General features: G+C 42.0%; 1 protein-coding gene across 2 annotated transcripts in view; it reads right to left on the bottom strand.

The window, feature by feature from the left end:
• The window catches only part of gabrr2a (gamma-aminobutyric acid type A receptor subunit rho2a), an 86,698-nt gene that overhangs the window by 12,300 nt on the left and 51,006 nt on the right, over positions 1 to 23,392 (bottom strand). Inside the window, exon 6 of one of the 2 annotated variants that reach the window (XM_057860189.1) lies at positions 20,793 to 20,933. The exons of the other annotated variant lie outside the window; for it this stretch is intronic. Coding sequence (XP_057716172.1) covers positions 20,793 to 20,933 — 141 coding nt within the window. The remainder of the gene's footprint in view (positions 1 to 20,792; positions 20,934 to 23,392) is intronic. 2 annotated transcript variants of the gene reach the window in all.

The following is a 23,392-nucleotide window of genomic DNA, read 5'->3' on the forward strand; positions in this document are numbered from 1 at the left end:
ATTCGCCAGATCCATATTTGATGCCTAAATCGATATTTTTCGACCCGCTGTCTTCACCGTCTCTGCCTGACATCTGCTACCCTGATATCTACAACTATCTTGTCCACAGAAACTCAGCCGATTCTCACGAAACTTTGAAAAACTTTAAGAGCAGCACTCTAAGCAAAATTACCCCGTGTGACCCTTTACTTCCAATTTTCTAAAATGGCGACAATCAATGAAAAAAAAAAAGTTGACTGCGATGGCCGACACTTCAAGGATACAGTAGGTGGATATTGGACTATTTCTTCAATAAAATACGCAACAACTGTGTCTGTCTCATTTGCAAAGAGACAGTCGATGTTTTCAAAGAGTTCGATGTGACGCGATATTACCAAACAAGACACGCTGACATGTACGACAACATTGCAGGGAAGATACGCAGCGAGAAATTATACCAACTTGAAGCTAGTTTAATTTCACAGCAGCAGTATTTCGCAAGAGCCAGAGTGTCGAAAGAGAACGCCACAAAGGCGAGATTGCTGAAATTATGAATTAAAAAAAATAATAATAAAGCAAATGTGACACACAGAAGGGCTTGCTAAAATTTGTTTAAATATATTTTTCTACGTAAATCAGCCAAGGTAGCCCCCCACATTTTTACCACACCAAATCTGGCCCCCTCTGCAAAAAGTTTGGACACCCCTGTTTAACTGATGATCCGTAGACGAGGCCAGCTTCTTTCACTTGGTACAAGCTAAATATTATTCAAAATATAACGATTGCGGAAGAAATAAACATCTTGAATTTGAAACTGTATGTTGTCGGCGATTAGCCTCGCAATGATCTTAATTGTGGTTGTCAGCCCAAAACCCTCTAAATATATATTAAATGCATCTTACCAGGTATAAAATAACTACTACATAGTCTGTGGTGATCGTTTGGTGCCCAGTTTTCTCGTCGAATTGCAGCAGTCCATCTCGCTCTCCTCATCGGGTCTCTCGGAATACGATATAACTTCAAGTCCAACCGCCACATACGCCTTCACCATTTTGATTATTAATGTTAACGAGCAGAAAAACACGCCGCAATAGGAGGCATGTACGTAGCGGTAATGCGTAAACACGACGAGCTGACGGACAATATGGCGGCTAAAGTCAGGGGGGGCGGAGTTGTGACGTCGTGATTGGGGTCTATAGCAGCCCAGCGTCAGTCAATGTAAAACAGTGACGACTTTAGACAGCTTTTTTACGGGGAAAAGGCCACCTGCTGAGCCAGAAGAGGAGCCTACAACCTAGTCCATTCTGAAAAAGTAAAACTAAAAAACATAAATTAATAAAAAAAAAAAACCAAGCCCGTTCTTCATAATATGTGGCTAAAAGCTAGCAAACGGGGTGACAAAAGTGAATGCACTAATAGCATCATACCTCGTAGCGAATCAAGAAAGCCAAGAAACCTTTTACAATTGGAGAAGAACTCATTATGAATATTTAGGATATACTGTAGGATATTTGCTGTCATGTTTTAGGAGTGACCGCTGTTAATAAAAGTTGTTTCAGCGTATGGTGACTTAAATTTTCCCTCCATTTAATGTTTGTTTTAGCCCTGTTGTGTTAATTTTATATTTACTATTATTCCTGTTGTGTTATTTTATATTTACTATTAATTTCTGCCACACATTGCCGGCATCGTACCAAGGTAGGTATCCCCGTCAGAAAGTGTTTCCTCTGGCTGTAGCATATACACCCCAGTCCAAGACATGACATAGCCAAACAAGGATGTGCTTCCCAGGGGTAACTAATTGATCGGTGATGATGCAGATCATCCTAGCAATATATTAAAGTTTGTTATGTCATACGAAAGAAAAGTGTTTTTTGGTCGATGGGCCATGTTGCAAATCCTGGTACATAACTACAACATCAAAACACTGACATCACTCAAATCAAGCGCAGTGCTGTTGCTCTCCACATTCCCTGAATGCATGCGTGCTCCTGCGGCAAGGGGAAACATTTTTTGATGGGGATACCTAAAATGGTAAGACACCTGTCCGTGATGCAAAAAAGGTTGGGGACCACTGGGCTATAGTACAGTATAATAACAGCATCTCTAATAGAGTTGTGCTGAAAAGAAAAAGTACCATTATTTTTTTTTTATTATGTATTTTTTTTATACACTGGAAGCAGTTACTCACAATGTTACTCATGACTTGAGTATTCTTTTGAACTCTGCTTTTTTACTTGTACTTTAGTACATTTTTGAATGACTACTTTTACTGTGTCCTGAGTAATATTATTTGGAAGTAATGCTACTCGAGTAAATTTTATGGCTACCCTGCACACCTCTGTGAGTCAGGTCAAGTCACAAGTTTGTCATGTTGAGTCAAGCCCAATCACAAGGTTGCCAAGCTGTAGTTCAGCGAATTTTCTAAATGACTTTTACTTGAGTAATGTTATTTTGAAGAAATGGTACTCTTACTTGAGTCAAAATTTTGGCTACTCTACCCAACTCTGCCATTCAGTACATTGGTAAAATGATTCAATGTAAGGACACAAGTAAATTATGGCCATTATTTTCATCTATTAAATTCCCAAACTTTAAACAAAATACCTCCTTGTAACATCATTTATCCAATACAGGTACAGTGGGGCAAATAAGTATTTAGTCAACCACTAATTGTGCAAGTTCTCCCACTTGAAAGTATCAGAGAAGGCTGTAATTGTCAACATGGGTAAACCTCAATCATGAGAGACAGAATGTGAAAAAAAACAACCTGAAAATCACATTGTTTGATTTGTAAATAATTTATTTGCAAATCATGGTGGAAAATAAGTATTTGGTCTATACCAAAAGTTCATCTCAATACTTTGTTATGTAACCTTTGTTGGCAATATCGGAGGCCAAACGTTTTCTGTAACTCTTCACAAGCTTTTCACACACTGTTGCTGGTATTTTGGCCCATTCCTCCATGCAGATCTCCTCTAGAGCAGTGATGTTTTGGGACTGTCGTTGGGCAACACGGACTTTCAACTCCCTCCTCACCCTGTGGCGTCAAAATGATAACAAGAACGGCGAGCAAAAATCCCAGAACCACACGGTGGGACTTAGTGAATGACCTACAGAGAGCTGGGACCACAGTAACAAAGGCTACTATCGGTAACACAATGCGCCGCCAGGGACTCAAATCCTGCACTGCCAGACGTGTAAGTCGTAACCCTGCTGAAGAAAGTACACGTCCAGGCCCGTCTGCGGTTCGCTAGAGAGCATTTGGATGATCCAGAAGAGGACTGGGAGAATGTGTTATGGTCAGTTGAAACCAAAATAGAACTTTTTGGTAGAAACGCAGGTTCTCTTGTTTGGAGGAAAAAGAATACTGAATTGCACCATATGCACTGTGAAGCATTGGGGTGGAAACATCATGCTTTGGGGCTGTTTTTCTGCAAAGGGACCAGGACGACAGAGCTGTGTAAAGGAAAGAATCAATGGGGCCATGTATCGAGAGATTTTGAGTGAAAATCTCCTTCCATCAGCAAGGGCGTTGAAGATGAGACGTGGCTGAGTCTTTCAGCATGACAGTGATCCCAAACACACAGCCAGGGCAACAAAGGAGTGGCTTCGTAAGAAGCATTTCAAAGTCCTGGAGTGGCCTAGCCAGTCTCCAGGTCTCAACCCCATAGAAAATCTGCGGAGGGAGTTGAAAGTCCATGTTGCCCAACTACAGCCCCAAAACATCACTGCTCTAGAGGAGATCTGCATGGAGGAATGGGCCAAAATACCAGTAACAGTGTGTGAAAAGCTTGTGAAGAGTTACAGAAAACATTTGGCCTCCGTTATTGCCAACAAAGGGGACATAACAAAGTATTGAGATGAACTTTTGGTATTGACCAAATACTTATTTTCCACCATGATTTGCAAATAAATTATTTAAAAATCAAACAATGTGATTTTCAGTTTTTTTCTCCACCTTATGTCTCTCATTGTTGAGGTTTAACCATGTTGACAATTACGGGCCTCTTTAATATTTTCAAGTGGGAGAACTTGCACAATTACTGGTTGACTAAATACTTATTTTCCCCACTGTAGTCCCCGGGTTACAAATGGGTTCCGTTCCTAGGCTGGCGATGTAACCCGAATTTCCGAGCAAGACGGAATTAACCCTTTGAGTATCCCGAAATACCACTAAACCTCAAAAAACTTGTCCAAAAACGTATAAAATGTATTATATGTCATAATATGTCATATTAATAAGATAAAGTAAAAAATAAGATACTGCGAGGTACATTGTGTTAAATGTTGTTATATTCAACGACTATTCGGGCTTTAAAAAATTTAAAGGGCTTTACTCCCTAGTGAGTCGCCTGGCTGAGAGAGAAGGGCGCTGTGAAAATATTGCCTCTTGTTACAAAAGACATTTCAGGATACAAAAGGCAAAAACACAGTATGGCTGGTACTTGAAGCTTCCAGTGTTTACAGAACTTAACATACTTATAGTTGCTCTGCCATTGGCACTGCCTGGCATCCATTTGGCAAAGGGGGACCTCCACTGTTTGTGAGTGTGTGTATGCCAGCGTCCTCTGCATTCTCCCGCCGTTTCCCGACAGCTTTACGTGAGTGTGTTAACTTATATTCTTTACTCGTTTTTTTTTTTTTTTTTTTTTTTTAAATTGAATGCAACTCTGATCTTATGTTTATTGTGCAAAAATGTAATTGTAACATACAGTGCCTTGCAAAAGTATTCGGCCCCCGTGAATCTTGCAACCTTTCGCCACATTTCAGGCTTCAAACATAAAGATATGAAATTTAATTTTTTTGTCAAGAATCAACAACAAGTGGGACACAATCGTGAAGTGGAACAACATTTATTGGATAATTTAAACTTTTTTAACAAATAAAAACTGAAAAGTGGGGCGTGCAATATTATTTGGCCCCTTTACTTTCAGTGCAGCAAACTCACTCCAGAAGCTCAGTGACGATCTCTGAATGATCCAATGTTGTCCTAAATGACCGATGATGATAAATAGAATCCACCTGTGTGTAATCAAGTCTCCGTATAAATGCACCTGCTCTGTGATAGTCTCAGGGTTCTGTTTAAAGTGCAGAGAGCATTATGAAAACCAAGGAACACATCAGACAGGTCCGAGATACTGTTGTGGAGACGTTTAAAGCCGGATTTGGATACAAAAACATTTCCCAAGCTTTAAACATCTCAAGGAGCACTGTGCAAGCCATCATATTGAAATGGAAGGAGCATCAGACCACTGCAAATCTACCAAGACCCGGCCGTCCTTCCAAACTTTCTTCTCAAACAAGGAGAAAACTGATCAGAGATGCAGCCAAGAGGCCCATGATCACTCTGGATGAACTGCAGAGATCTACAGCTGAGGTGGGAGAGTCTGTCCATAGGACAACAATCAGTCGTACACTGCACAAATCTGGCCTTTATGGGAGAGTGGCAAGAAGAAAGCCATTTCTCAAAGATATCCATAAAAAGTCTCGTTTAAAGTTTGCCACAAGCCACCTGGGAGACACACCAAACATGTGGAAGAAGGTGCTCTGGTCAGATGAAACCAAAATTGAACTTTTTGGCCACAATGCAAAACGATATGTTTGGCGTAAAAGCAACACAGCTCATCACCCTGAACACACCATCCCCACTGTCAAACATGGTGGTGGCAGCATCATGGTTTGGGCCTGCTTTTCTTCAGCAGGGACAGGGAAGATGGTTAAAATTGACGGGAAGATGGATGCAGCCAAATACAGGAACATTCTGGAAGAAAACCTGTTGGTATCTGCACAAGACCTGAGACTGGGACGGAGATTTATCTTCCAACAGGACAATGATCCAAAACATAAAGCCAAATCTACAATGGAATGGTTCAAAAATAAACGTATCCAGGTGTTAGAATGGCCAAGTCAAAGTCCAGACCTGAATCCAATCGAGAATCTGTGGAAAGAGCTGAAGACTGCTGTTCACAAACACTCTCCATCCAACCTGACTGAGTTCGAGCTGTTTTGCAAGGAAGAATGGGCAAGAATGTCAGTCTCTCGACGTGCAAAACTGATAGAAACATACCCCAAGCGACTTGCAGCTGTAATTGGAGCAAAAGGTGGCGCTACAAAGTATTAACGCAAGGGGGCCGAATAATATTGCACGCCCCACTTTTCAGTTTTTTATTTGTTAAAAAAGTTTAAATTATCCAATAAATTTTGTTCCACTTCACGATTGTGTCCCACTTGTTGTTGATACTTTACAAAAAATTAAAATTTTATATCTTTATGTTTGAAGCCTGAAATGTGGCGAAAGGTTGCAAGGTTCAAGGGGGCCGAATACTTTTGCAAGGCACTGTATATTTCTTATTTGTTTTGATGCATTTTTGTGCATTATAAAAGATTTATGTGTGAATTTTGGGGGGCTTGGAACAGATTAGGGCATTTACATGAAAAATGCTCTCTATTTACAGAATTTTCAAGTTACGAAACTACTTCCAGAACCAATTATTTTCGCAAGTAGAGGTACCGCTGTGTACCTATTTATGATTATTAGATTTATTTCTGCATATCCCACAACAATGTGTTCACGTCACACATCAACGAAGGGTTTGGATCTGTGTTGAAATGATTTTTCTCGGTTTGTACATTGGCAAAAGTCGGCCTCTTCGCATTTATTTTAAGTCGATGAAAGTCACAACGCATTTGTTTTGAGTTCACCTTTGTAAACAAGAAAACCTATTGCCTTACTCCTATTAAATTTACATATACATATTTAGGATTATTCCATTTAATTCAGCATATCCAACAACACATTAATGTGTAACATCAATGAAGGGTTTGGATCAGTGTTAAAATGATTACCCACCACAATGAAATGTATGTACTGTATATTTAAACCTGTTAAACTATTATGTTATCCGTATTAAATTTACATCTATATTGCATTTAATTGAATTGTTTCAGTATATCAAACAGAAATTTAATGTGTTACATCATCTTGAATCATTTTTATCAGTGTAGCTTGAGAAAATGTCACAAAACCATTGACCTTGGGTGTAATGTTTTCATTCTTTAGGTGGACAAACCTTTAACATCGACATGCCCAATAAATTATAATTACCTGCTGTAAGCAATATTTTGCAAGCATTATCCAATATCCAATTTGTTTTAACAATGTTCTCAGATTAGCTAAAATGAAATAAAGTAATAATAATAATAAATAAATAAAAAACTGAAACAAAATGATAATCTATTGTACAAGTCATGTTAGAAAACAAATCTGATGGATTCTGTCAATATCAAATATTAAGTCAAAATCAAATCAACAGACACATGGTTGACATTAAAAATTGAAATATATAAAAATAAATAAGTAATATCGATAATATTTATGAATAAATAAATGCATTGACGAAACAGAAAACAAGAGTAAATTCCAATTTTTGCTGCATTGCGATACAGTGGAACCCCTTATATTCGTGGGACCTGCTCATACATCTATTTTATGTTGTTGGTTTTTTTTTGACAGGGGCGGGGGGTTGCATGATTAATAATTATTCGTTTTTAAAATGTTCTTGAAGCCTAACTAACTTTCTTTGTCAGTGTATATTCAAGTATACTTGGGTTTGAAGAAGTAAATAAATGTGTGTGGGGACCCTGTGTTTTCAGGTTTTCTGATGATATACATAATTATAATATAGAACAAAAAATTTTCACCTTATTTACCTAACCCCTTTTTTGATTGAAGAAAAAATGCATTTTCTGGCCATTTTGGCATTTTCTGACAGTTTTTCATATTTGTAAAAAATTTTTGGGGTAGTTTTCATCATTACCATTCAAAACCAAATGTTCACAACAATGGCGCTTATAAAAGGAAAAGACAAAAACAAAAATTTTCATGTAGTTTCCAATAAACTCTTTATTTTTTGTCATGCAAAGATGGCCTTTGGCATTTTTTGGGGCATATCGACAAAATCTGCCAAAACCCTATTTTTGTAGATGTGTCTGCTTCTTTACATCCCTGGACCTCATACAGACACACCATCTCCTACCTTAAAGTGCCTATGAAAGCAAAAAGCTTGTTTATTTAATATTTCACACGGTAATGTATGCTCCTGAATGAAATGGACCGCTTGGATGTGTGTGGAAGCGATCATTTTATTTATTCAATTTTTTTAATCCGGCGCCATTAAAATGAGTGACAACCCAGTGTCGGGTTGAGGACGAATGCGAATGTGACGTCAACCGGGTCAGTGTCTCGCAATACAACATTGCTTTATAGCATGCAGATGGACTGTGGATTCAGCTGATTTTGTGTATTAATTTTTTTATTTTTCGCATTACGCCAGCCTAACGTGCTGGAGGTTTTTTGTTGCTGCACCAGGAAGAGGCGTTTGAGCCTTTTTGAGTTTCTAAAAGTTCCCATTCACCGCGGAGATTGGCCAAAACAAGTCAGACAACTGTGGGACTATAGGACTTATGAGGAAGTGAGTAACTACGTGTTTTGTATTATGTCAAATTCTGGGATCATGGCACAGGCATTTAATAAGGAGGTGGCTTGCATTTCGTAGGTGACAATGCTCCTTGTCCACCGAGAAGGCCACTCGGCCGACGACCGGCGGCTTGTGGCACACCCCACTATGTCCTCTTCGCGTGCCCACCGAGAGAACGCTATACTCGGCTTATGCTAATGAAGCCCTTCGCTCTTGTCTGCGGTCCGCCATATCGTCCAGACTTCAAGCCCCCTCTGCCCTCTTCGTGGGCCCGGCAATAGACCACTATCCTCGGGTTGGGCTCGGGCAGCCACACGCTCCTCCGACATTGGCCGGTTTGTCCGGCGGTCATTCTCCAGCTGCTTCCCCCTCAACGTGCATTTGTGCCCACAGCAGGGGAACGACGAGCTTGCTCGCCGCCGATTGGTGAAAGCTGTCACCCTTGCCGCTGTGTGTGACATGAGTTGGGGTAGTTTTGTGCTTTTTTTGTTTTCGAAAGGCGAAAAGATTGGAACAGCCGCTCAGCAGTCATTCTCCAGCTGCTTCCACCTCAACGAGCTCTCCTGCATGCAGCAGGGTAACGACGAGCTGTAACTTGCTGGCCACAAGTTGTCAGTAAAGACAGTCAACCCCGCCGCCGTGTGACATGATCCGGACCCGTAGATTTGTGTGCTTTTTCGTTTTCGAAAGGGGTGAATAAAAATTGGAAACGCCACTCGGTTTGGGTTAGCACGTCGGCTAGCTGTCACGCCTACTCCTTTGTTTACGATCCTTTCTCTGTCTCCGAAGCTGAGGGCAGGGAAATGACAAAAGCCGGATTAACTCTGGTGGCATAAAATACCATTTGGGAGGTGAAAGAAGTCAACAATTTTGACCATTATGCAGTAATTTTGCCGTTGTACTGAATAAATGCATTTTGAATACTTCATATTCCATTTAGCACAAGACTGTTATTTGTCATGACCATACCATTTATTAAGCAATTGGGGAAAAATACTTGGATAAAAAAATATCCTGTAAAAATATTGGAGTAGAGAGATTGAAACAATGATGCCATTTTGTTGTTGTGTGTCGTATTTTCCTCGTTCTGAATCTTCCCTCTCAATGGGCTGAATTCTAAATCAACTGAAATCGTGACCCTGACGACGTCATCCTTAGGCTGGGGACACTCGAGCGTTATAATAACAGGCGTGGCTAAATAGCAGATTAAAAGACTAACTTCTCATCATCTGTCCTTTGCCAAATTGTTGTCTATAGTCGAATTGTCTTAAAATATGATTATAATTCACATAACAATGCCATTTAAGTTTTTTTTTTATGCTGTAGCAGGCACTTTAAGCTTGGTATAGCAGCTCATAACATTATGCAATACCAAACCATGGTCAGCCAAAGACAAAAGAAGCCGAGAAAAGCTATTTATTCAACTTAACTCTGAAATATTTTTTTTTGTTTTCAAAATGTTTTATTCACTTTATAAACAACACGAAATGCATACAAAAACAGCGTGTATACATACAACTTATGTAATCACTTCACTAGAACATATACATTCATTAGAAATCAAGCTTTATACCAATTCTATTTGATTGTGTAGCTACTTGTTGGTAAGCTTTGTGTCGCCGATGACGTCCTGCTTGCTGTTTATCCTCGGCACCAGCTCAATGTGCTGTGCCCTCCCCAAGATGAATCCATCCCTCTTCTCGGTGCCACTGGCTGTCACTTCCTTCACAGCTCTCTCTATAAACTGCGTGTGGCAGGGGAAGTACTCTACCTCCATGGGCTTCTGCATTAATTCCAGCTGCACTGTCTTGGTCAGTTTGCAGTTGATGACAGGCTCAGTGTGCCCTCCCAGTCTATTATGTTCTCTAGAGTGGTCACCTGTGTGTTGAGGTAGGGCAGAGTGCGCAGCCTGAGTGAGGTGTTTCCCAGCTCCTGCTCTCACCTGGTGGAGATGATCTCTAGGACTGTGAACCTCGTCACCTCCTCCACCTCGCTGCCGAGCATGGTCACCAGCATTGCCTCGGAGTGAGCAAACCATGCAGAGGACCGGACGGTCGGCATGACTGTCATCTGCACCACATTGGGTTGGGTGCGGACGCAAGACAGCTCGAACAGGACATTCTTTGGATCGTCCACTCAGCTGTTGTTGCTCTTTACAAGGAACCAGCAGGGGAAGTACACATTGATTTTGAAAGAGGCAATCTCCCTCTGTCTAGCCAGGAGCTTGCCCTTAAGCCCATGACTGCCGCACCGCCAGTCACAGAACAGGTTGGCTCTGGTGAGCCAGAGGCTGTGTCCATACTTGAGTATAGTATGGTAAAATAATACCATGCAAGGCCTATACACCAATTAAGCCATCGCGTGAAGCCCCAGATGCACTAAAACGCCCCACAATGCGAGTGTATATTGCATGTTGTGTTTACGTGCAATGTATGCTCCAGTTGCAGCGCAAAAGAGCACTAATGAAGCAATTCAATGCTACATGTGCCTCTGAAAAGTTTATATTTAAGATTAAAAAAAAAAAAAAAACAATACAAGATTTCTGGGCACAGGTAACGAAGAAACTCTCTTTCCTATTGAACTGCAGGATTCCATTGTCTCCAACTCTTTGTCTGCTTGGCGATCTGAATACAGTGAATATCTCTATCCATCAAACCCGTCCACTACTAGCAAGTCTAACGATAGCCAAAAAAACAATATTGTTGAATTGGAAAAACAAACAAAACATTAGCATTAACCAATGGCTAAATCTAATCATTGAATATATAACATTAGAGAAAATATCTGCCAAACAGACAAATAAAATGGTCAAATACGAACAACAGTGGGAAACGGTCGCAAGAATGATGAACATAGAATAAGGATTCTCTCTCACCTGCGAAGGAATGCCACAAAAATAATAGAAATGTATACATAAATGGATGTATGCGGGGTGTCCAGGGAAGTTGTATGCATCCTTCTGCAGCTGGAAACTGGACATGTTTAAATCCGAACTGTTTTATACACTCCCAACAGCATGTAATAAATAATTTTTCTTCCTTCACAGTTTAGTCGGTCAATGGGCTTATTTTACAAGGATACTCATAGACAATTTGGTTTCCAGCTACTGGGGATCATATGCAACTTTTTTTGGAACACCCTATATATTACTTATCAGACTTGGAACAATTAAGGAACTATGCGTAAATAATACACTTCACTGGTCCTTGGCATACATATAATGGTGTTTGATAAACCTCTTCTTCTATCAGCTTTACAGGTGGAGTTTGTTGGCGTCCTGCCCTGGGCCGTCCCGCCGCCGGTCTTGGCCCCCGGGATTTTCGGCCGGGGCTTGTCTGGTTGCGTCTGGCTGTGCGGGGGGTCCCGTCGGGTGCGCGCTGGTGTCGTGGGCGGGTGGGGGGGCCGCGCGGGTGCCGGTCCGGGGCCGTGGCCCTTCCCCGGCCGGCTGGGGTGGGGTGGAGTTGGGGTGGGGGCCGGGGGGTGTATGCGGCAGCCATGGTTCCCTCCCAGGTCCTCCCGGCCGGAGCCGCGTCTCCCTGTACCGGGTGCCGGGGAGGTGCCCTCTGGTGCCATACCGCACGCCCCTCTTGGCCAGGGGGTGGGTTGTGGGGGGTGCGCTTCCCTCCCCTTGGTCTGTTTCCGGCCCTGTCCGCCTCCCTAGGCCGCGGCGGCCGCGGCTGCCCCCCGGCCGGCGGAGTCGTTGGCGGGGCCTCTTGGGGCCCGCGGGGCCTAGGGTGAGGCTTGCTGTCCCTTGCCGGTGGGGTGGACGCCCCCTGGTCGCCGGCGCTTGGTGTGGCGCCTGCTCGGGGTGCGGGGTGGGTGCTTGGTGGGTGGGAGGGGGGTGGGCGGTCGCGGAGGCGCCGTGGGTGGTCTGGGGCGGGGATTGATCGGGGCCCTGACGCTTCTTCCGCCCTGGGGCCGGTGGTTCTGGTGGACGGGGCCACGCCCGCGGGAGCCTGCCTCTTAACTCACGCACTTCTCACTTCGGCACTGTAAATATTTTTCACCCTGGCACTTACATGCTCATACATTTCTCCGGGGAGAGTTGGGACGGGGCTTTACAGTCCCAGCCCGACTCCCCCCTGTTTTTAATGCACCACACACCAAGGTTGTGGGATGGTTGGGACCTGTTGGGGGGGGGGGCCTCACGGCTGCCTCCTCACCACAGGCCCCGCCATCCCTGCACCTTTTTTAAATGCACCACACACATCATACTCTACAGGAGAGCTCCGGCAAAGGGCGGTGGGACGGGCGGCTGGACAGAAACTTCATGCTGCGGTCCCACTGCCCCAAGCCAAGCTCTCCTATTTTAATGCATACATTGCACTACCCTCCCCTCACACCCCCATCACGGTGCTGGGTGATGGCTGCTAGTCGGGAACCTGGCAGCCACAGTAATAGGGTGGTAGGTGGGTCCCACACTTTTTCTATATGGCGTGGCTCCCGGGGTGTGGCCTCCCCTCTGCCTCGGCTGCCGGCCGCGGGAGTGGGTTGGGGGGTCGGGTCTCCGATCTTGCATCGCCCCGTGGCAGTTCCTGGGCGTTCTCCTGCCTCCGCCTTCCCCTCTCTTCTCTGGCTGGGCATCCGCCCTGCGCTCCGTCGCGGGTCGCTGGCTGGGCGCCGGTGTATCAGCGGGGTGTCGCCTGCACCGGCGGGGGACCCTGCCTTGCCTGGGGCTTGGTAGGCCGCTGGGGGTCCCGTGGCGTGCCGTGCCGGTTGGGGGGCTGTGGCTGTGGCTCGTGGCCCGGGTGGGCGGGCGGGGGTGGGTGTAGGCGTGGGGTTGGTGATGCGTCCCCTCCTGCCATCCCTGAAGGCCGGTTGATGGGCGCGCGTGTGGCCCGGGGGACCACCCTGGGTCCCGGGGGGGGGGGGGGGGGCGGTGGCTCCTTTGCTGGGCGGCGGGAGGAAGGATGGGCTGCACATGGCCCCCCCATCCCCCCCTCCCTCCCCGGGCTGGCTGGGTGGGGGCCGTGGCCCTGGGTTGGCGCCCGCGCGGTTTCTCCACCCGTCTGCGTGGCTGTCGCGCGCCCGGCGGGGCTTGCGTGCTGCTGGATGTGGTAGGGCATGCTCGGGTTGGGGGTTCCGGTGCCGGGATTGGCGATGCGGCGGCGTAGGGTTGGTCGCCAACGGGCTTACACTCATAAGAGATTCACACGATTACTGGGTTCTAGATCACAGAACTGATTTGTGTACAGTCTACCCCTTTCAATCACTTAGCTTATAGTCTTATAGACACCCCCACCCCCATTCTCCTCTTTCACTGGCCAATTGGCCCCCACATGGTGTAAACCGGAAATACATCTCGCTGACGATAGCACCAGCATATTAGTAACTAGTTTAGATGTTCAATGTATTTCTTGTTGTTGTTTATGTGTTTCTTTTCTTTCTTCTCTTGTATTTCTTTTCTTCTGTCCCCCCATAATCCCTTCCTGTTCGCTGCTTTGTCATAATAAAAAGGTATTTTGAAGGATCACAATGGGAGTATGTCAGACTCTCCATGTGAAACATTAAAACTGTTCAGAATCCGGGCACTTAGACTTCCATTCTCTGTGCCAAACAGCTGAACAGGACAGGTTTAAAAAAAAAAAAAAAAAAAAAAAAAAACGAGCCTCGCAATCATATGACACTACTATACCAAATGCGCTGAGTGGTTGATGCTACTTTGACCACCTCTGGCCATTTAGCAGCATGTCGAAAAGACACTAACCTTCAGGAGCAGATAAATGAAAGGAGAAAAAAATTAAGAACAGAAAGAACAATCTCAAGGTAAGTTCAGGGGACGTTTGTGCTGTGTGTTTGAGGGAAAAATAGAACAGCAAGGTATGTCATCTTTCCCTGTAAAGAAAAACAACGTTCGGTGTAGCAGTAGTAGCATACAAGGGCATAGCAGGCAGCAACCACCTGTTGTTATTTTACACTTGACTAACCGACCTGGGTGCTGTAATATAGGGTTCTCAACTCTTACGAAGTGAATGCGAGATACACGTTTCAGACCATCTATGCCGCACCCTAAATTTCTCTGGCAATAATGTTAAAATGATAATTTTATCAATACAGTGATGAGAATGTATCTTTGTTTATCTATCTGTCTGTCTGCTGTCACTCTTTGTGTTTACATAAGTCTCACTGAACAATTTTTATAGTAAATTATGATAACACAGAAGTGGCAATTATAGCTTATTGTTCCTGAATAGTTTTTCTTTCTACTGATAATAATGTAATGGAATGTATCTTTGACTACACAGGCTAGTCAAAGACACAGTCACAGGCTATTGATACATATTTTAGCCTTGGAAGTGGAGTGCCAACCAAATCCTGAGATGTTCATGAGATGACTAAAGATTATGGTAATGCCTGATATTGATAACTTGTAAATTCATGACTAAAATTGTAAAATTGAAATAAACCCCCTTTCCTCTCATAGCAAGTATTTTGCTCTAGTTGTTTTATTAGCTTTACCATTGATTATTGCATGATGATACCTTTTTTTTTTCTTTTTAACCAGCAGAAGAACCTCCAAAATCTTTTTATGTTGAAAAGCAAAGTGTTGATGTTGCTTGTAAATTCAAATCTAGCCAATATGAAATCTATATCAAACTCAGGGTAATATGACTCAAGATAATATTTGTTTGTTAGTTCAATTATTTTGTTGAGAGCCTAATTTAATGAAATAAACAATATATTTTCCATTTTGTATGTTGTATGTTATTTTTATAATTATTTTTTGTTTAGCACCACCTAATGTGCATTCTGTGTGCCTAAAATATACTGTACTGTATTTATTTGGCAGCAGCAAAAGAATACAACGCTAATGTTAAATTTTACCTTTGATCTTATACACTGCAGGCCAAAAGTATTGGCACCCCTGCAATTCCGTCAGATAATGCTCAATTTCTCCTAGAAAATGATAGCAATTAAATATGCTTCAGTAGTAATATCTTCATTTATTTTGCTTGCAGTGAAAAAACACAAAAGAGAATGAAAAAAAAAAAATTAAATCATTATCATTTTACACAAAACTCAAAAAATGGACCGGACAAAAGTATTGGCCCCCTCAGCCTAATACTTGGTAGAACCATCTTTAGACAAAATAACTGCGAACAACCACTTCTGGTATCCATTAATGAGTTTCTTACAATGATTCAGGTCTGGACTAATTTCTGGCCACTTAAGATATCCCAGTTCTTTCTCTCAAACCATTTTCTAATTCTAATAGCTTTTTGAAGTATGTTTTGGGTCATTGTCCTGCTGGAAGACCCATGACCTCTGAGGAAGACCCAGCTTTCTCACACTGGGCCCTACATTATGCTGCAAAATTTGTTGGTAGTCATCAGACTTCATAATGCCATGAACACGGCCAAGCAGTCCAGTGCCAGAGGCAGCAAAGCAACCCCAAACATCAGGGAACCTCCGCCACGTTTGACTGTGGGGACTGTGTTCTTTTCTTTGAAGGCCTCGTTTTTTTCCCCTGCCTTTTCCCAAAAAGCTCTACTTTTGTCTCATCTGACCAGTGAAAATTCTTCCAAAATGTTTGTGGCTTTCCCAGGTAAGTTTTGGCAAACTCCAGCCTGGCTTTTACTTTTTTAATGTCTCTGGGTCAGAAGTGGGGTCTTCCTGGGTATCCTACCATAGAGTCCTTTTTCCTTCAGACGCCGACGGATAGTACGGGTTGACACTGTTGTACCCTCGGTAGGGATGGGAATTGATAAGATTTTTATGATTCCGACTCCATTATCGATATTGCTTAGTGATTCGATTCTTTATCGATTCTAATTTGGACCAATGGACTGTATGAAGTTCTGGTTTTAATATGATTTATGGTTCATTTGCCTCGGAGTGTCGGTTAGAACACAAGGAGCGGAGAGTGGAGTTGGTCTTTGGCACTTTTAATCCTACTTGGCAACAGGCACAACTATTCACAGGCAATGGCACTTGATATGAGAATCACTCAATGAGCAGATGAGTGCATGCGTGGAAAGATGTTGATGCATTTGTATGTGTGTGGAAGAAGACTGGAATGTGTGGGTATATGTGTGGTTCTGAAAGGAAAGAAAATTATATTATGTTAGTGCTGATGCTATAAACAATCCAGACTGACTGTAAAGCAGTCAATAACACACATACATGACTCGCACATGTTAATGAACAAAAAGGTGGGGTGGCGTGAGTGCTCGCGCACAACCCGGTTGCACGCTGCATGCACATGCGGTCATCTTGCCCATAAGAGTGGCGAAAACTAAGCACTTTACACTCATATGAATGTACAACATCATCTTAAGATGCTAGACCAGGGGTTCCCAACCTATTCCACTAAGGCACACTGTGGGTGCAGGATTTCATTCTTACCAAACAAGATGACAACACTTTTTCCCCAATCTGGTGTTTTACAAGTGCAATCAGTTGATTGCAGTCAGGTGTGGCTTGTTTTAGCAGAAGCCTCATTGGTTCAACTGTCTCTGCTGGATCGGCTGGAACAAAAACCAGGACCCACAGTGTGCCTTGAGGACTGGGTTGAAAACCCCTGTGCTAGACTAACACATTCCCTCTAAACACAAATGTGCTTGCCTGGCACGGCCAGACTGTTCTCCGTGTTTTTCCAAACGCTGAAAGTATAGTCTGCGACCCAGCCCATTAACAGCCTCTCGAGCAAGTACATAATCAATCAACAAATCAGATTCGTTTATTTGAGTGACGTATTCTTAACGAGCAACGTCACTCTTCCGAATCGGAAGTCGTCTCCACAACAACACAGATGGCGAACAGGAGAGCCGAGAATGTGTTCCAATCCACGGTAAAATCAGTTTTAAATTACCAAAAACACATCAACACAAGTCATTGACAACAATCTGTCTCACGCTAGTCATGTTGAATAAACTCCGCTCTCCTCGTATGTTTACTTCCGCGCGCAAGTCCCTCGTACCGCCCGTCGCTGATTGGTCCACTCCGCCGTCTGTTTGCTGTGGCTTGCTCCGCCCTGGAAATTTTATCCGCTTAATGGTGGCCAGACTCAATAGCTGGAACAGCGGTGAGTCTGGAGTACCAGGCTACAAATGTGCAACGCGAATATAATGTAAAACAATGCTCTCCTTGTTGCAGAGAGGACGAGCGGGAGCAACTAGCCAACGTAACAGTAAAAACACGAAATGGTCGCGCTGATAACGGCTCTGACTTATCATAAGAACTTTACGACATGAAAAGGAAATACGTTTGTTCATGGATGCACACAGATTAACACTTCCTCGCACACATTTTAACAGGTCGCCGCACTCTGCTCGAAATGTGCACCTTACGCCTATTCTCTGTCCCAGAATACGCAGCGCGTGTGACGTAAGACAATAACAGGAAGTAACTGACTGGTTGCTATGGGAATGAACGCATACCCATGAAACCTTTCTAACTGGAGTATTAAAATTGCTAATAAAATTGTTTAGGATTATTTTAGATGCATATATGTTATATTTTTCTTATAGAGTATTCGACAAGGAATACGATAGACCCATTAATAGGCTTCTGGGGGGAAAAAAAATCACAATTTCCTTAAGTAGTCTCATGAATAATGAACTGGCCTGTGAAAATAAATGTTAAAGTATTCGGCGACGACTCTTCAGATTATACAAGGTGAGTGGTCGCTCTTTGAGTCAACATGTAGTTGTACTTGCTGAATCAAATTTGTGTTACATGAGTTAGTTTCCCTCGGACTGCAGGACAGCTTGAACTTGTTTGGACGTTAGTCGAGGTTCTTTATCCACCACCCGCACAATCTTTTGCCGAAATCTCTTGTCAGTTTTTCTTTTCCATCCACATCTAGGGAAGTTAGCCACGGTGCCATGAACTTTACAATTATTGGTGACACTGCGCACGGTAGACACAGAAACAGACAGTTCTTTGATCTTCTTTCTTTTCTCCATGCTCAATGTGGTACACACAAGGACACAGGACAGAGGTTGAGTTAACTTTAATCCATTTTAACTGGCTGCACGTGTGATTTAGTTATTGCCACCACCTGTTTTGTGCAACAGGCAACAGGTAAGTAACACGTGCTGTTAATTTCACAAATTAAGAGAAGCATCACATGATTTTTCAAAGGGTGCCAATACTTTTGTCCTACCCATTTTTGGAGTTTTGTGTAAAATGATAATGTCCCCCCCCCCCCCCCCCCCCCCCATTCTGTTTTGTGTTTTTTCATTGCAACCAAAATAAATGAAGACATTACTACCAAAGCATTTGTAATTGCAATCATTTTCTAGGAAAGAAATTTAGCATTATCTGACATAATTGCACGGGTGCCAATTCTTTTGGCCAGCAGTCTACCACGAATTGTGATATCAAGGCATTGAAGGGAAAAATGAATTAAATTAGATGCAATTATTGGTACTAATTAAGTTGAGATATTTTTACCATATAATTCATAAATACTGCAATCTGACTCTTATCTGATCTTGAGTTGAAACGGTCTATTTCTGTACTAATCACTTTATAGCATTGTGTAAATACAATGATTTAAGCAAGTTAAGACGCATGAGGAGGTAAGAAAGTGAAAACATTTTGAGGTGCAGCCAATGACCTCTATTGTGATGCTGATGGACACAGAAATGATCCATTGCTGTAGCGGTACACTGTCAGTCACATTTACATTTTGGGCTTTTGAGTCATCAGTAGTTCTGATTAATTGCTGCTGGGCCGCCAGGGTAAGTTATGCATAGGGCACCCAGAAGGCCAGACCCTGATGCTATACCAAGTTTAGGGTAGGGATGGTAAGGTTGAATGAGGTCCTGGGATGTAGACAAACGGCCACATCTACACAAATGGGGTTTTGGCAGATATGGTGGAAATGCCCTCAAAACGCTAAAGGCTGTCATCTTTGCATGCCAGAAAAAACATACTAAAAGCTACATGAAAGTTTTTTTTTTTTTTTTTTTTTTAAATAGGAGCCCTTGCTGTGAATATTTGGTTTTGAACAGTTATGATGAAAACTACCCCCCCCCAAAAAGAAAGAATTAAAAAAAAATATATACATGTATATATATATCAGATAATGCCAAAATGGCATTTAAAAACATTTTTTTTTCCCAAATAAAAAAGGGGTTCGGTTCGGTCAAAACATTTTTTTTTAGTTTTTGATCATCTAAAATGTCATGTGACTCGTTACAGGAGTGCTGCAGAGATTGAAGGGGTGGAGGGTCAGCCTGTTAGTGGTCAGACCACATGCCGCATTCTACAACAAATTGGTGTGCATGGAGGAAGCCTTTACTGAAGACGGTACACAACAAAACCCGTCCGTCTCATCAGGCCATAGGACATGGTTCCAGGATTCCATGTGCTTTGTTGACATGTCTTCAGGAAACTGTTTGCGGGCTATCTTGTGTACCGTCTTTAGAAGAGGCTTCCTCCTGGGGTGACAGCCATGATCATCATCCATCATTTTGGAGGGAAAATGACAAGCAGTACTCAATTTGGACATTTAGGGATGTACGATTTTTCAAGGGGGTGTACTCACTTTTGTTGCCAGGGGTTTAGATTTAATCAATGGCTATATTTTGAGTTATTTTGAGGGGAAAATAATTTAACTCTATTATATACTGGTAAGCAGCACACAGACAAAGTTCAAAGTGTCATTTTGTCAGTGTTGTCCCATGAAAAGAGATACTTAAATATCTGCAGAAATGCGAGGGGTGTACTCACTTTTGTGATACACTGTATGTACAGTATACTGTACATGCAGTGCTATGAAAAATAACTTTTTTGTTTTGTTTTGCATATTTATCACTTTTAGAGTTGGTCTAATATATACAGTACATATTTATATATATATATATGGACTGGGCTCTGACATGACCCATGTGTACGGGCGGATGTAAAAGGTGAAGGCTAGCGAGGTTCCCATGGTAGTGACAGTAACCCCCACACTGGCTCCGGTAGAACCAAGTAAGAGCATCTGAAGCCTCAGTCTAAAAGAGTCAGTCCTAGGAACAGCTAAGATACTGAAAGAAGAACTCTCAAACTCCCAAGCCTCTGGTAGAGGATGACACAGATACCACTCCACGATGGTTAGAGGGATTTTTTTGTTTTTTTTGTTTACATGTATAAACTGGTATGTAAAAATTATATGGTATGTGAATCTTGAGGTTCGGTATTTTCGGTATTTTCACAGTATTGAGATCACAGGACTCTATTTATTGAGATTTTGAGTCATGCTGGCACACAATTCTAATAATGAGTTTCACAAAATTGTGATTTTCTGTTTATTCATTTTATTTCTACGACTATACCATTTTTCTATAGGTGGTACTTATCCCCTGTGAATGGTGGGGATTCACTGTATTCCCAATCTACCTGTGCTGCTGTAGAAGGCCAAACGAGATGTGGTGTGGAACTTCTGAATGAGGAATTGTGATAATGATATACGATCATCAGTACTTAGGGACTCATCACCACTTTTCCAATAAAGCATCAAGTCTTCATCTGTATATGCATCTGTAAAATATCAGTGAGCATGGTTTTAAATGCACTTTAAAACATCCCGGCTACTGCTATAGATACACTTATTTCCCATTTGTAATATTCCTACTTCTTCCTACTTTCTCTTTGCCCAGTAGTCGTGTTCCTGCTGCCTGCGGTGCAGTCAAAAACAAGAGCTTCCTCAGCAGAGTTGTTGTAAGCAACATCAAGCTTTATAATAGCAAAACTACTTTCATTACTCTATCATGATGGAGCGGTAGTGTTCACAGCATATTCAACTGACCATTTAATGTACTATATTTGACGTCACATCCAATGCTATAATTCTCTGGCTGAAGCCCAACTTGCTGGCAAATTGTTCAAAGTGATATGGTAAGCACTTTTAACATTTAATAACTAAAATGATGTACAATATTTTGAAAATATCTGGAAAAAACAAACAAAAAATATCAGGCTACAGATATACAGTTAAATGCCATTGTTCTTGTCCACAATTGCCAATTGCCACAATTGCAGCCTTATTTTGCTGAAGTCAAATGACATACTGTAGATAAGTCTTCTGGACTATTGTTGTTAGATTCTCATCTGAGCAATCCACATTTGAGTTGCAAGTACCTGCTACTTGAATTACACATATCTGCAACTAAATTGACCTTTCGCATACTCCGCCTCCTAAACAGCTATCGAGCAATCTTCCATCCCATTGTTAAAGGAATGTGATCCGTCTATCTCTCTATCTGTCATCTGTTCATCCATCCGATCCAACAATTCTAAGATGCCCCATTGTCTAATTGTTTGATTTGGTGGTTTTGAGATCGCCAACTGCCATAAAACTTTACGGAAGAAGATGTTGGTGGTGAAGCCATTAGAGGTCGACCAATTTTCAAATGCCGATGCCAATTCCGATATCTTAAAAAAAATTGCCGATATTCAAAACTGATTTTGTAAACCGATATATTTTTTTTTAGCATTTACTGTAGATTAAGAAAGGCATTTACAAAAATGATTCAAATTTACGATGATGACCTGAGATTTAAAGGGTTAATTCGTTCTAGTGCTACCAAACCATGAAACGCAACACTTGTTTTTATCATTATACACACTCAGCAAGAACAGCACATTATTTTCAAATAATTAAAGCCACCAGGACGGCGCGACGAAATACAAACAAGTTAGAGTGGGAGTTTAAAAGGAAGCTCACTATGATAAAGCTAATGCTAACGCGAATGGTATGAGTTACATCTAGAGTAGTCTTTTCGCCCCCCCCCCCCCCCCCCCAAAAAAAAAAAAAACTAGATGAAGACAAACACATTTTGAAATGACTAAAATATGACTGAGACATAGAGTTCATAATGTATTAACAGGACACAGGATGCGGGCTGATAAATAGGTGGCCTGCATTGTTGGCGAGGCCGTCAAAGTTGACCGAGTGGAATCACAGACAAAGAGCTTTTTTCGTTGAAAATCTTGTGAATACATGCTTAAATCCCCGAATTGTATATAGATATGGACGTAAGACAGTCTCGATTCTTGGTGAAAAGCAAAAAAAAACAAAAACAAAAAAAAACTTGCAGTTAGCATTTATTTTACGTAAATATGTCAAAGTATGATGCTAGTCTGTTACTCAATGAGGTGGCCGCCATATGTAAACAGAGCTTTTCGGGTGAAAATTCTTGTGAATAAATGCTTAAATCCCTTAATTAGTTATGGATATGGACGTAAAACAGTCTCGATTATTAGTTAAAAGCAAAAAAAAAGTGCAGTTAACATTTTTTTTTAACGTTTTTATGTTTTTTTCTTTTGAATAAATGCTTAAATCCCTGAATTCTTTATAGATGTGGATGTAAAACAGTCTCGAATCTTTGTTAAAAGCAAAAAAAAAAAAAAGGTAGCAGGTAGCATTTATTTTACGCAAATATTGCGAACTAAGAGGCTAGTCTGTAAGGAAATTAGCAGCCGCCATATATAAACAAAGAGCTTTTTCCGTTGAAAATTCTTGAATAAATGCTTAAATCCCTTTATAGATATGAATGTAAAAGAGTCTCAATTCTTGGTTAAAAGCAAAATAACCGGGCATTTGCATTTACTCTACGTTAATATGCTGAAGAATGATGCTAGTTCGTAGCTTTTAATTTCTCCCACTGATTTTTTTCACAACTTTTCAAAACGCATGCCTGGTATGAAAAATATAATAAATGACGTTGAATCCTCAAACAAATCACTCCTGAGACAATCCTTCCTGTTTGTATGCGGTACAAACTAAATCAGGCGTCGTTTCAACGTTTCAAAATGCATGCATGATACGAAAAATATAATAAATGACCTTGAATCCTCGAACAAATCACTCCTGAGACAATCCTTCCTGTTTGTATGCGGTACAAACTAAATCAGGCGTCGGATCACTGCATGTGTTGACTCTGCGACCGACTGTGAATAACTGAAGCGCTCTGTAGGGCGGCCCCCAACTTAAAGGC

This window comes from Corythoichthys intestinalis, chromosome 15, assembly GCF_030265065.1.
Source record: "Corythoichthys intestinalis isolate RoL2023-P3 chromosome 15, ASM3026506v1, whole genome shotgun sequence".
In the NCBI taxonomy this organism is placed as follows: Eukaryota; Metazoa; Chordata; class Actinopteri; order Syngnathiformes; family Syngnathidae; genus Corythoichthys; species Corythoichthys intestinalis.